The 14,654-nt window shown below is 42.7% G+C and overlaps 1 protein-coding gene across 6 annotated transcripts in view; it reads right to left on the reverse strand.

The window, feature by feature from the left end:
* The window catches only part of adgrl2a (adhesion G protein-coupled receptor L2a), a 79,573-nt gene that overhangs the window by 11,252 nt on the left and 53,667 nt on the right, over nt 1–14,654 (reverse strand). For 4 of the 6 annotated variants that reach the window (XM_076278060.1, XM_076278064.1, XM_076278063.1 and 1 more), the window contains exons 8-17: nt 13,985–14,170; nt 13,123–13,161; nt 11,615–11,798; nt 10,757–10,879; nt 10,221–10,426; nt 9,376–9,549; nt 7,370–7,579; nt 6,361–6,581; nt 4,827–4,893; nt 1,396–1,487 (exon numbers count right to left, since the gene is read on the reverse strand). In XM_076278060.1, the coding sequence (XP_076134175.1) occupies nt 1,396–1,487; nt 4,827–4,893; nt 6,361–6,581; nt 7,370–7,579; nt 9,376–9,549; nt 10,221–10,426; nt 10,757–10,879; nt 11,615–11,798; nt 13,123–13,161; nt 13,985–14,170 (1,502 nt within the window). The remainder of the gene's footprint in view (nt 1–1,395; nt 1,488–4,826; nt 4,894–6,360; nt 6,582–7,369; nt 7,580–9,375; nt 9,550–10,220; nt 10,427–10,756; nt 10,880–11,614; nt 11,799–13,122; nt 13,162–13,984; nt 14,171–14,654) is intronic. The other 2 variants (XM_076278061.1, XM_076278059.1) reach the window with 1 other exon arrangement.

Raw genomic sequence — 14,654 nt, forward strand, 5'->3', positions numbered from 1 at the left:
CATAGAGATCACACATCTGTTGGAGATATTTCACGGACAATTTCATATTTTTCTATGAGGATACGCACGCTGCTACATCCACGCCATATTCTGATATTTGTAAACAAAGCGTCCTCCTGTCATGAAAATAAGTCACTCAGCAAGACTGATGCACAAACCATCAGAGCAGCCATCTCTGAAATCAAGCTGGCCAGGATATGGCCCGGATATGGCCAGAATATGGCCAGGATATGGGCAGGATGCCCTGAAGTCTACAGCTGAAGAGGCACAGACCTGCCTTGTCACAGGAGATGGGATGGCACACTGACTTGAACGGAAAAGGGTTGACTGGTGATGCCATTAGTCCCTTATACCATTACACAACTATGACTAGTGATTATCATTCCACCAATCCCTTATTACTTTACACAACTAGAATTCCATCCTTATCGTGAGTCAGACATTAACAGGCTGATGTAAAAACTGACATAAAATAATGGAAAAGAGACAGCAATAAGTCATACATAAAAATAATAAATAATTGGCTATAAAAGTTTTACACTATCAGAAGCTGAAGCCACAATTCTGACTGTTGTTAACAATATCTTTTACAACCCATATTCAAACACCTCGTAGTTCCTTTAAAAGTAGACAAATGTTCCATTCATTCCTCTATTGCACTATGTGTCAAAATGAACCCATAATAAACTGTTCGTCCAACAACGTTAAGCAAAAGACCATTTGTCACCAATTCTACGCATTGAAGCATCCGGCGAAAAGGCTAACGTGTGCTTAAGTAGTCCTCCCACACTTTGAGAATCAGGACAGATAGCATAATGTGTTATCTTTCCCCCAGTTTGCAGGAAAACTACATCGAAGCCCTTATGGGAGGGAAGTGAGCAGGATCAAAACGCTTCTTTCTTCATGGGAGACATATGGCCAGGCTTTTCTGGTAGCCCTCCCAGCTGAACCACTACTTTATGTTTGAATCAGCACTCTCAAGACACACACGCACGCACGCACACACACACACAACACAGGGCTTAGGAAAAGGATTTCTGTCCAACCCAACAAAGTCTGAAAATGCTCTCTCAAAAGAGGGGTGTTTTTTCATCTCTCTGAACAACCAATTCATAGGAATGCACAGAAAGGAATTTGATCTAAGTGGGATCAATCTGTATTGCTCTTGCAAAACAAGCGGAAGAGTTCAATGTATATTGGTGTGTGGAACTAAGGACATTATAAGAGAAATAAGCATAAAGATAAAGACTTTTTGTTGTTCTGTAAAAAAACATCACAGAGGAAATCTCTACCCTTTTACAGATCTCAACATCCAATGTTACTGAGAACAAACAAACACATAAACAAATAAACAAACAACGAGCCAGCCGGCAAAAGGGCTGAGAAACAACTTACTTGATATTCTCCAGCCGGCTGGAATCAGGTTTCAGTGAAGTCGTGTGCTTGACCATTTTATACATGGTTATGACCAGGAAGATGAGATTTAACTGTGAAAACAAACAGAAGAACAGAAATAATCTCTTTGTGACGGAAACACATTAAAAGAAAAGAGTACAATTGGAGCAGGATGTTAATTAGCCTGCAATAAAAAAAAAAGGGCTTGATGCATTGCTTCAATTAATGTGTATTTAGCCTGTCGCAGGACTCCGTCTAGTCGTCTGGCGCCAATTTAGTGTCATTCTATATCAATAAGAGCTGGAAAATGCATTAGAAATCAAATGGCATGCTACAGATGCTTCCAGGGCCAAGCTGTGCAGTCTAAAGAAAGACAAACAAACCAGCCCTGCTCAAAACAAATTGTTGTCTCCATACAATTTATTCAGTTATTATCCGCAACATGAATTAGTAATTGGACATGTTGTAACACAAAGGCAACTTCAAAATGGTAATGCAACGAGACAGGCAAAGTGTTCTTTCCTTCACCAGAGTTTCTTCACTCTCTTTTCATTTATTTAAAAAAAAGACACGTTCCACAAAACTCCAACTATCACAACAGTGAAGATCAATATTCTCATCTACACCGTTAGCCATTGTGTTTGCAAAAATATACTGTGAGACAAGATACACAGAATATAACTCTAATATAGAACAGCCCCTTTTATACCACAGACCACAGTCATGGTGTGTTGTGTGTGTGTGTTGCTTTTCTGCAATCGGCTGAGTGAAGGCTTCAGAATACCTTCCCCAGCAGCCAGCCAGGAGTGATGACAGCGATCCAATGAGACAGTGTACAGGGACAGAGCACTTTCAAGTAACCTCGCAGAAGCAGTGTTCCCACCCATCCACCCACCCACCCAGCGCACACACACACACACACACACACACACACACACACACACACACACACACACACACACACACACACACACACACACACACACACACACACACACACACACACACACACACACACACACACACACACACACACACACACACACACACACACACACACACACACACACACACACACACACACACACTCTCTCTCTCCCCAGCTCTCTCCCAGGGGTCTGTTGTTACCTTGCCGCTACCTTGCCACACGAGCCCTGGTGGGCGGGTGGCGCAAGCACGGAGAGAGAGAGAAAAAGAGAGAGAGAGAGAGAGAGCGAGAGAGAGAGAGAGATAGAGAGAGAGAAAACAAGAGAGAGAAAGAAAGAGAGAGAAAGAGAGAGTGACAGAAAGAGAGAGTGAGAGAGAAAGAGAGTGAGAGAGAAAGAGAGAGAGGGAGGACTCCACATCCAGGCCTCCTTAGCTCAGCTCAGCTCAGCCTCAGTGAATCAGCGCAGTTAGCCAAGCGCACGCGCGCGTGTGTGTGTGTGTGTGTGTGTGTGTGTGTGTGTGTGTGTTAGGGCCCCACGCCACCCTGGGACCGGCGGAGAAAGCTTTTGCGGCCGTGCACACGGTGGGTGAACTCCCCGTGAACCGGATGAAATATTTACGGTGCAGATGGAACTGTCCGGATGACAAGAACTGCTCATGACGTGTCATGATCCAAGCCTCTGCGTTCAAACTGCTCAAGCATACTAATGGCTTCCAACCTCTCATTACTTCCATGTTCCCTTTCCAGTGAGCTAATACTCCTGCGTCGCCCGCAGGCAGACCAACTCCAGCCTGTCTCCGCGCCCAAAGAGCCTCTCACAGCCTCCCATTCTGTCTGGCTTCAGCACAAGTCATACAATAGAGAAAAGCAAAAGAAGGACGAGGTTGAGGAGGAGGAGGAGGAAGAGGAAGAGGAGGAGGGGAAAAAACCCTCCACTTTGCTGCACCAGTGGAACGACTACCCTAAAAGTCCACCGAGGAGTTTGACACAGCAGGGCAGCTTTATTACTTGAGCATGCGTTCCTGAGTTTCAGCTTTTTTTTCCATTTCATCCACCCACCACCTTCATCAACAAGGACAAAGCCAATTTGTTAGAAAATCAGGGTCGCGAGGTCAAGGAAACCTTCCAGTTACATGGTCCCTCGGGGGGATCCTACCTTTGTACTTTATCTTTCGTTGTCAAACGTTGCAAACAGAGAAACAGCCTGAGCTAGCTCCCCGAGAACTGCAAATCCTCCCTTCTGTCCGACCGTAAGACTTCACAATAAATCAGACGCACCTGGGGTTGAGGGGGCTACTGCACAGGTGACTAGCACAGAGTTGCTGATGGCCATCTCACACAAGAGAAAAAAATAAAAGAAAAAGAAAGAACGAAAAAGAAAAAAAAAACAAAGTAGACCAGTCAGGCCGTAATGAGAGAAACTCTGGGAAGTACATAGAATAATAATACATGACCTGGTTTGACTACAGGCTGTGGCTGGGGATGAAATGACATTTGTGGGATTATTTTCCATACAAAGTGTATTTGATGTGGTCCACAGTGACCTTTAGCTTCTTCCATCTCATCATCACAAGAAAAGAAAAAAAATCTAGCAACCAAATAAGATTCAAGAAGCTCTTCCTTATTGCAGTGATGTGGACGTTGAGAGACGCCTGGACGAGGTCAGCGGGACTGTTGATGGGCCCATAAAGCCAATAATGAACACACTTCTACACAAACACCGTCCATCCCTCCTCTCCTCTCCTCTCCTGTCCTCTCCGCCTCATCTGGTCTCCGCGTGAGGCCGCCTGCCACAGTCGGCCATCCACCACAGGGAGAGATTAGAGGACACACCAATAGACAGCGCACTGCTCAAAAGGTTAGCCCAATAACAACCCTGGGCTATTTCATTTTTTATGGGCAGGAGTCACAGTCCCCCAGGCCCTCTTAGGTCCATGGCTCACCGATCCGCTCACAGATAATAATGCCACGACCAGTAAATAATTGGTTGGCTGAACAGTACATATGTCAGCATCGGATGGTATGGCCTTCACCCGTATAGACCTTGACCACACAGTGATGGATGTATATACACTAGCTGTCACAATTCCCTCATACCACCCTCTTCATACATTTATACATACATATACAAAATTACACATCAAATACAATCATTTCTTTATTGTTACTTTGAAGCGCTGTCAAGATTGTCATTCATGGTAATTATGGTGCGAATCTAAAGAGAGTATAAGAAAAAAGACACCGTTCTCCATTTGCACGCAACAAAAGATCTTATCACAGCACGTCTGTGGCAATTACTTCAACCACGAGAATCACCCATATTGAGAGCACCAATTTTTCTTTCTCGTTTCCCTCTCTTGCTCTCTCTCTCTCTCACACACACACACACACACACACACACACACACACACACACACACACACACACACACACACACCTACACACACACACACACACACACACACAATCAGAGCAAAGTGCATTTAAATGTAATCCATCTTACCATAATGATGAAGGTAACAGGTCCTATGAAGCTCCAGATGAAATGATTATCCACCCTTAGCCAACACCTGGGGGGTACACAACACACACCATTTGCATTACATGACTTGCAGAAAACTGTTTACATTGCATGACTTGCAGAAAGTGGTTTACACTGCATGACTTGCAGAAAGCGTTTTACACTGCATGACTTGAAGGAATCTGTTTACACTGCCTGACTTGCAGAAAGATGTTTGCATTGCATGATAAAATAAGTGTGTAGCTTCTCTCTTGCATGTAATTCTCACGTGTGGAAAAGGCAGTGGGGAAGGCCAGATAGAGCCCAGACTGCGAGACTGCTATTAATTAGTGTGACAAAATGGCATCCATAAAGCACTGGCTGCTGGAAAGCACCTCACATACAACTGGCCACCAGAGAGCCCTTAAACAGAGGACACACACAGGGCGATTCCACAAAGGGCAGTTCCACACAAGGCAGGACCAGACCACACTATCTGTCTCAGTCTGGTCCAAAACACATACGGATCCCGCCATGAGTCATCAGCTAGCTATCTAGCATCAATATTCCCATGCTGCTTCTCCGCTAACAGGCCTTCACCTGAGGTATGCTGCACTGTACTGCACCATAGCAACGGCCAAGCCCTCTCCAGCTAGCTATCAGTTAGTGATCTGACGGCTGGTTTCTTATGCCAGAATGTTTCAGCTTTGCTATGCTACGCCACAGCAGTAATGGTAGCTTGGCAATAGGTTTGACCTCTACTGTAGCTAAAACTTTAGGTTCAGGATGTAGAGTTGGCCAAGTTGGCCGAGTTGGATGCCTTTTATACCCCTGAAGTCAAAAGTCACTGACTATGGGGGAGGGAATTGTGAAGGTACCCATGCTGCAATTCTAAATATCCTTGCTGTGTTTGTAATAAGTTCTGTTGGGAGAAGTTTAACGTAAACATGAGGAAGAGATGATTAAATTCCAGTAACGGGGGGCTTTGCATACTTCTAGTCTCATTTGGCCAGGAAAGCCAAAGTGTATGAAGTGTGCACAGAGGACGGTTAGTGTTTTTAGTTCTCACTCGGAGCATGGCGAGTTTAAAGAGAGCTATTCCCTGTGAAGAGGGCCTTAGCTCGCACTGGGCCAGCATGTGAAACACTAGCCTGCTGCAAGGTAACCAAATAAACAGCATAAACAACACAGATCAAACGCTACTGCTTTGGAGCGCACACTAATGGCAAACATAAATAGCAGAAAATTGGCCAAAACAGCGCTGGTGAGCAGGGCTATGGCTTCACCATGGGAACGGATCATATTGCGCATTGGTTGGGATCAACACAGTTATGAAATCGGGGTAAAGAAGTATCATTTAATACTATCAAAACAGTCGTCTTCATTGAGATGCTAAGACACGTAGTCATAACATTCCCCACATCTGTGTAATCTTGCCTATTACTAGCAATGACAACACACATACCATTGCACTAATGTGCACACTGTGAAGACTAGCTGAGGGGGGTCAAGGGTCAATGTGTGAGGCTCCACTTACGCCTTTTCCGTCCCATAACTGCGGTAGTCGACGGCAGCGGACACGATGACCACTATGGTGGGGAAAAGGTAGCCGGACACGTAGTAGTATTTCTTGCGTGAGTATTCACTCTCGAAGACCTCGACCAGCATGAGGTAAAGCTGGACACCCTCCAGACACATCCAGCTGAAGGAGGCCAAGAAGAAGAAATGCAGAATCCCCGCGATGATGGAGCAGCCAATCTGCAAACAAGACATTCATACAGGAATTCAGCAGAATCTTCATGATATGACAGTTGTGTATTTCCTTTCAGGCTATTATGACCAGAAAGCCAGCCACCCAAAAGCCCACTCAAGCAAAACACTGAGCCCTATTAACTCTGTTAATAAAATAAATTTATCTACAAAAGGACATACTTCAACCCATGTAACTTAAAACTGTAGAAGATATTACTTTCTGATGGATAACGTGCTCACTTCTCATTTTCAAAGTGATTCCATCACATATTTATTTTGGGGAAGATAAAAGAGGGAATATCAAATGTTCATCTATTTTTAATGTCGAAAACCTTTTGCAAATTAAGTGATGCTTCTCATTTTCCATGGCCTAACTGAGGTTAATTCAGCATTGACTAATTAGCAGCTTTAGAGATGATTGCGTAACATGAGGCAGAAAAAAACAGCAGACTGCATGTCCAGTGACTGTTATCAGCTAATGCTAAAAATAATTTTGAAATAAGGTCAAGTGACTTTAACTAAGTGCAAAATCATCCTCCCTATAGCTTGACTCTGTGTATAATGATAATAAGCGATGTTTTATTAGCCTATTACAGTTTTATTATATATTTTTTCCACACTGATGAATTTCACTTTCATTTTCCAGCATCTACATTTCTTATCCCCACAGCTATGAAAGGCACCTCGTGACGAAAACTGAGCAGCTCCTCTCAGTTTCAGACAAGGGATTCTTTTTTTTGATGAATCGCAGAGAAAATTAATCTCAAGATCAATAGCAGAATCTCTGATCTTACCCTGGGTTCCGTCATGTCGATCCCAATTAAAAAAATTAACTCGGCGATGAAGAGGTTGATGCACAGGTTCTTGTGGATGGTGTTGCGGTCGCTCTGCAGGCCACGGAAGAAGCAGAAGGTGAAGATGCTGACGCCCAGGCACACCAGCGAGATGATGATTCCCACGCGCGTGATGACCGTCAGCAGGAGCTCGTGCACTTCGCCTTTGACCTGCGGAGCCGCACAGACAGACGGAGGAAATGAATACGTGGGGTTGTCAATAGAGGAGAAAAAAACAGCAGAGAGGGTCTTCTTAGTGGCTCTTATGGATCAGTTGTGGCAGGCCCGAGACAGAAAAATGAACACCGCTGTGAGAGAGAGACATGTAAATGGACGCTGGGTTGCTATCAATCAATGCCTGGGTGTATCAGATGACCGCAATTAGCGTCTCATAAGGGACAATTGACTCCAGCTTCCTGTGTGTCTCTTTAGGCATTGTCTACAACTTCAAGTGAACTTATTAGCTGTCAAACTGAGCAAGACTGACTAAGGAAATAAAAACCTTAAAAGTCGCAAAGGCTCTCGTTTGAGGCAGAACAGAAGCATCCGATAACGTCTGGGAGGTCCGCTTTCATCTCATTTCACAATGGCATAATTTCTCATTAACATTTATGTGTGTCTAAATAGCCTATGTCTGCAAAATTCTTCTTCGAGTGCACTGAATATAGCAAATCCAAAGCATGGATATAACCAATCACAATACATTACATCCCCATTGTGATGCATAAAACCAGGAAATAAAACACTTTAGTGCCTAACATTGGGGACAGAAAAACCTTAGAAGTGTGATTTGTGGAAATACCCTGCATTCTCTTTGGCCCATATTATTACAGTTAGTTCATCTGGGGCTTGCAAAAGGTCACAAGCTTCTAGATCTTTACAGTTTTGACACTAAAACCACAGCCAGGGCTGTTTCATTAGAACAGCCCCATCTACTCTGACTCTTAAGCAGCCCCCTTCCCAAGTTCATCATGGTGTGTCACATCTGTTGTTACCGTAGGTGGTCCCATTCTCAGATGATTAAATTCTCATCATTTAAAGACCTCGATGCTGATGCCAGTGATGTTTCTACATTGGCCGTCCCTATGGATCTGGGGTTGTAAAATGTCCCGCAGCTGCCATTTGAAAAAGTCTGCTGGTAGAATGAGTCGTAGATCTTTCATCTCATGGCCAAATATGCAGCTTAGATCATACATGATCATGTTGCCTGATGACATCTGAAAGGTTAGGACATGCTGGAGAGCGATTCTCTCCACTCTTATTCTGCTTATTCTGGCTCAGATGTGCTTGTGTACCGTAAAACTTGATATCACTCTCCACCATCTCCCAAGTCCAAAGTAATCTTCTAAAAATAAAGCCAGATTCGTCCATTTCAAGTGAGAAACAAATGACACCATGGCTGGTCTATACCACATTGGATATTTGATGTTGCTGTGATATTCATTTTGAACCCATAAACCTTTAATAATCAGGGCCTTTGCAGTCTGTGTATCTCATAACTTATTGACATTTTCGCCATTATTTTACATAGCTGCAGACGTAGCCAACAGCACTGCATTGAAACTTTATTGAAGATTCTTAAAATAGTCAGACGACACACACAGTGGAATGGACTTATATAATAATATATAATGTGACTTATAAAGGATAAAAATGTATCATAATGCTACACATAATGTAGCAGGGCCTTCTAGCGTTTTATTCACAATTGTAGAATGACAAGGTTGGAAACTCAAAGTTAAAAAACTGTTTACAGAATTGTACATTTGTGTTCCCTTAAGAACTTTAATTTCTCCATGTCTAGAGAGCTGTTACATAATAGTTATTTATCTCATTTCTATAATCGATATCGGTAATCTGATAAAACGGGAGATAATTGTTTTGTGAGCTTGTGAATCCTAATTGAAATCAGGGCATTTGTGGCAATAACCAGCACTAATTAAAATGAAAAAAGACAGGTATCTTACCCCGATTTCTCGATGGGCCATCAGCACTGCAAAGTTGGTGAGGTGACTGCAGGAGCAGGTAGTGTGTGTTTTATTCCCTGTGACGAGCTTGCAGCCTTGCGTCGACCAGTATCCTGTCATGCTCCGCTCCGAGTAGTTCCAGAACGAACAGTTGGAGTTGAAGTAGTGTTGCGTCTGGAAAACAGCACACAAACAGTACTGTACAGACATCTGAAAAGCGTCTGAAAGCTGCCAGACAGCAATATGTGAAAGCTTTATCTGAATGACGGCTAATTATTTCAACTTCCTCATTTTCTTTTCAGGTGGATTTTTTTCGCATTTTATCCTTGATTCCTAGAAACACATCTCAGTCAGAGTATGTCTTACATCAAAAGCATGGTTTAGTTTCTTTTGATGAACAATTAAGTGAGGCACAATTCCATTGAGCTCTCCGGACTACTCCGGACAGCATAATTGTCCTGAAACAACATCCCACACTATACATTTCATCTTTGAATCAACACCCCAGTTTTATAGAAAAAAGTGCCCCCAACATTCCTGTGATTAGATAATTAATTTCTATTAGGGCTCGCTGTAACTTCTCTGAGACATCACTTCAGGTGTGTTTCATCTCAATGTTTGGTGACTAAAACATAATTGTCTGTGATCTAGCAGAGCATTTAGCCTTCAAATGAGCCTTTTTCTAAAAACTGTCTATTATGCATGTCTGCTTTGCTCTAACAACAATTCATTGTTATCCTGTAACAATGTCAAAATAAAACTGAACTGAACTGAACTGAAATTTTCATACAAATTGACATTACTGTAAAAGGATTAATGTCTGTTAGTTTTATGTCAAAACTCACATCAATATGCTCCAAGGTAAAAATCACAGGGTCTGATATGAAGACCCGACTGGACTCCTTGTTGATGGACGCAGCGATGATGTCGGAGTTGACAGCCACAGAGTGGTTGCGTCCATGTATTTCATTGTTCAGTCTGATGGTCGCATTTTCAGTGCTGAGAAACTGTCCCAAGTGTTTGTAGAGCACAAACACCAACTTAGCAACTCCTAAAACAATGACAAAAACACCAAATGAAACACTAAATCCCCCCCACAAATGCACCACAGCTGATTAAAGTCACTGATGTCTATTGAAAAAAATAATATTAGTGATTCAAAAATGAATTGTCGACATTGAAATGTCGATGTTGAATACAGATATGACACTGCAAATGTATCTGTATTCAGGAATTGCCACTATCTGTATACAGGATTTGTTAGTCTTTGTTCTTGACCTAGCCCGACACACAAATGTGAAGTGAATCTCCAGGCGTTTGTGGTAGTTTGCAGAGCACACCAAAAGGACAAGAGAAGCTGAGCAGGTGGGCTGGAGCTCACCATTCCTGCTGTTGAGCTTCACCGTGTTGGCAGACAGCTGAATCGAAACTCCACCTTTGCTTGTCTGCGGAAACTTAAAATCCTGCACCTGACCATCTGTGCTGAGCACGTAGACGTCCAGAACTAGAAACGAGAGGAAATGCAGCACCCGTTACATCATGGTGGACACAAAAGCACAGCACTAATAAAAACACAAATACTACATGTGTGTACCAGGCCTGTGCAATTTGGCCTCCATTCAATTCATGGATTGAAATTTGAATTGAAATGGCTCCACAACACAGGAAGTTGAATTTGAATTTGAATTGGAATAACAGGAAGTGGAAATAAATTCATGGCAATTCAAAGAAATTCCAGTCACATAACAGAAAGAATGTGTTGAATCTCACATACATTAAGTGTTGGGAAGGTTATTGGTTATGTAATTGGTTACTGTTACAAGTTACAAGTTGTGTGTTTGATTCATATCTGACATATACTCTGAAGCTTCATTGTTAAACACTACACTTAAATAATGTATAATAATTTATTTGTATTTCATTGAATTTCAACTCACAACCTTTAATTTAAATTAGATTTTTAATTTTAGATTCTGCTTTTGACCTCAATTCAAATTCAATTAAAATTCAAGAATTTAATTGGAATTTAGGAGTCATTCTCAATTCAATTCTGAATTTTGCACAAGCCTGGTGTGTACAAAGTCTGCTACTCATAATGAAAAACATCTGGAAGCTGTATCATTCATATACAGTACAACATGTCTAATGGAGCTAGGACTTGGTTGCTTGTTGTGTAGAAAAGACTTGATACTGAAACAAAACAACTGACTAATGAGTCCTGATGTTAAATTGCACATACTTATATTGTTAGCAGGTACTTTCACAATGGCAGGCTCCATTAGGTTGTCTGCCAGGACAAAAGCTCCCTCCTCCAGAGTATCCAGTAACATGGTCGCAGCGTGAGTCTGCTCTGTGGCGTTCATATCCCTCCACGACTTCAGGGCCTCAGGCCTCAGGAGGTTGTCCACTGTGTCTACAATGGCCTGGATGCACAAAAGCAAACGCTAAAGTCAGCCATTTTACATCCATAACAAAGGCAATGAAAAGTGATTGTGTGGCAGGTTCATTCCAATGCTGCTAATTGCTTTGCGGCTACCACTGCTGCCTCCATGGAAGATGTACATAGCGGTGAGAAACATGAAGAGCACTAGGCCCAAGAGAGACAGCTGTAGCCAACAGGTAACTGTGATGTTGTGACTGTACTAATTGTGTCAGGAAAGCATTTTCCATGATGTTAATCTACCCTTCAAATATGCAATGTGATATACAGTATTTTTTTGTTGTATCTGTATTAAAGAATCAAGTTCTTTGTGATATTATAGACACACAGATACACACACACACACACACACACACACACACACACACACACACACACACACACACACACACACACACAAATTACACTCACACAAACCATGGCACTGGAGAGAAATATATTGCAGGAATAATTAACAGCCATATAATCTTTTTATAATTGACACAGAGGACTGTGACAGGTTTGAACTATGGAAATGAGCAGAGCGGCAAGAATCTAGACCTCATAACCCAATAAAGTCCAATAAACGATACTGAGGGTACAAAGGGTAGAGAAGAGCATGCAAATACAATAACAAACATTAGTGTTACAGCCATTCACAATCTAATTACGCTGAGAGTATTTGCTGGCCACTTTAAGCTGGTGTAATCTGTGCAGCGAATTCCTGAATACAAAGAGATAACGCAGGTTGGAAAACAACAGTGCACTCATACACAGACACACATACACACAAACACACACACAAGTTTGAAAAAAAGAAGAGCGTAGGTTTGGGAACAACAAATTAGGAGTCAAGCAGAAGCTAGAGATGCCCTGCAACCATAAAACACATCACAACACACAAATAAACAAACAGAATAAAAAGAAATTAAAGAACAAAAAAAAAACAAAGGCAGGAATCTGCAGAAAGGATGAATTGAAATCATTAAGAGTAAATGAACTGGGAGCCGTTAAGTTTGCATCTCGGCACACGGCACAGGCACACACGCGCCCAGACTGGACTGTGGAGGGAAGGGATTGGTCAACCACAGACCGAAAGAGCACGGACAAGAGAGGCTACAGGCATCGCAATGAAAGATAAGGAACAGAAAGAACTGCGCATGCGGCTGAACAGAGGATTGGAAGGGGGTGGACAGAGAGAGAGAGAGATAAAGAGAGAGAGACAGAGAGAGAGAAAGAGAGAGAGAGAGGGAGATAGAGAGAGAGATGAGAGAGGGATGAGAGAAAGAGAGAGAGAGAGCTGTGATGCAGGAGAAGAGCTCAGATACCTTCATATATGCCCTGCATGTCCTTTCTCGCTTTTGAAGCTTTCATTGGAAAGTGAGACAGAGACAGAGAGACAGAGAGAGAGAAAAAGATCAAACACAAAACAGACAATTAGCAGGTTGGAAGAGTTTGAGTAAAGGAGTTAGCCGACATATCCAACTGGACAGCCAGCTGCCCCTTCCTGTTCTGAGTCGGATTTCGATTCCTACACTATCTACAGGTGCAAGACTAATGACGTCAGGGAAGGAGGTCAGCACAGAAGCCCGGCAGGTTTGTCCTTCAGACCTGATTGACTGCAGTCGAAATAACCATCGGAAATGTCATCACCGTGCTGACTTGACTTGGACTGCCTTTCTTTATCAGTGCGTAAAGGTGCACAGGCCCCCAGCACACAAAGGCGCCAACATCACTGCAGCACACTCTGTTTTTGACATGCGATTCCACTTAATTCCACTGTTTTCAACACAACCCCACTCACCACAGCCTTGCACATTACCATTCAGTTCTATTTATGTTGCCGCCGCTCCATGAAATCCATTGTTTATGGAATGTGTGGCGGTTAAAAATGATGTTACTGATGTGCATAGCAAGTGACAGTGTTGGCGCCTATATGCGGACTACTGTGTGTCTCTCTAACTATGTACATATTAAGCATGTCACTCCTTGAAAATGGAAAAGAAAAGAAATGTCTCTTATTTGAGTACTGCATTTAATGACTGAGTAACTGGAAGCATAGGAGTCCAATTTCACTGTGCTTGTTTCATGGCTCCCTAAAGATTGTTGACAGGCACCCTGCATTAAGACCGCCATTATAAATCATGCAATACAAAGTGCGAAGCCGTCATCATTAGCGGCGTTAACTACCTTGTTAAAACTCCGACCCGCAGTGTCCTTCTCGCTCGGCCTCAGCTCCTGAAGCTGAGCGTCCAGGATGTCGACAAGCTGCTCCATCAGTCTCATGGTGGAACTGACGTCGCCGGCGAAGATGGGCCCTTTGGTGTGCTTGGCCAGCTCATTGGCAAGGTTCGCCGCGTTCTCCCCACTCCGGATCTGCAGTGATACAAATTATCCTCTCAGCATGGTTCTGAAAATATTATGTTAGACTATAAGGCTCCCTCCTCTCATTAGAGAATTTTCACGCTGTGAGAGAATAGTCCTTTGCAATACCACTCATAAGCGATTTGGGACTAATTAAAACTGATAATATTCCATGGGTATATTAACAAAAGCTTTTTTTTGATAAAAGTTAATTTAGGGGCATAAAATCTGGGGCTTTGTCCAATGTGTTTTAATGACTTGCTGTTTTAACTCAAGTCATCATCAAATATTACACTGTTTTAAACACAGGTTCAGGGTTGGAGTATCAGATTAAACCAGCGGGAGGTTCGGCTAGACAGCCCGGGGCAATGTTTTATGTTTCAAATCTCATGCTAGGAGTAAAGGGAACACAATTTGAACCTTGTCATTTAAGACTATTCAGTATTCATCAAGACGTGGTACACAAACAATTACATTTCCATAAACCATAAAGAAC

Source organism: Alosa pseudoharengus, unplaced genomic scaffold, assembly GCF_046254945.1.
Source record: "Alosa pseudoharengus isolate Yale_2024_CS ecotype anadromous, Long Island Sound unplaced genomic scaffold, YU_APseudo_1.1 YU_APseudo_1.1_scf_11, whole genome shotgun sequence".
Classification (NCBI taxonomy): Eukaryota; Metazoa; Chordata; class Actinopteri; order Clupeiformes; family Clupeidae; genus Alosa; species Alosa pseudoharengus.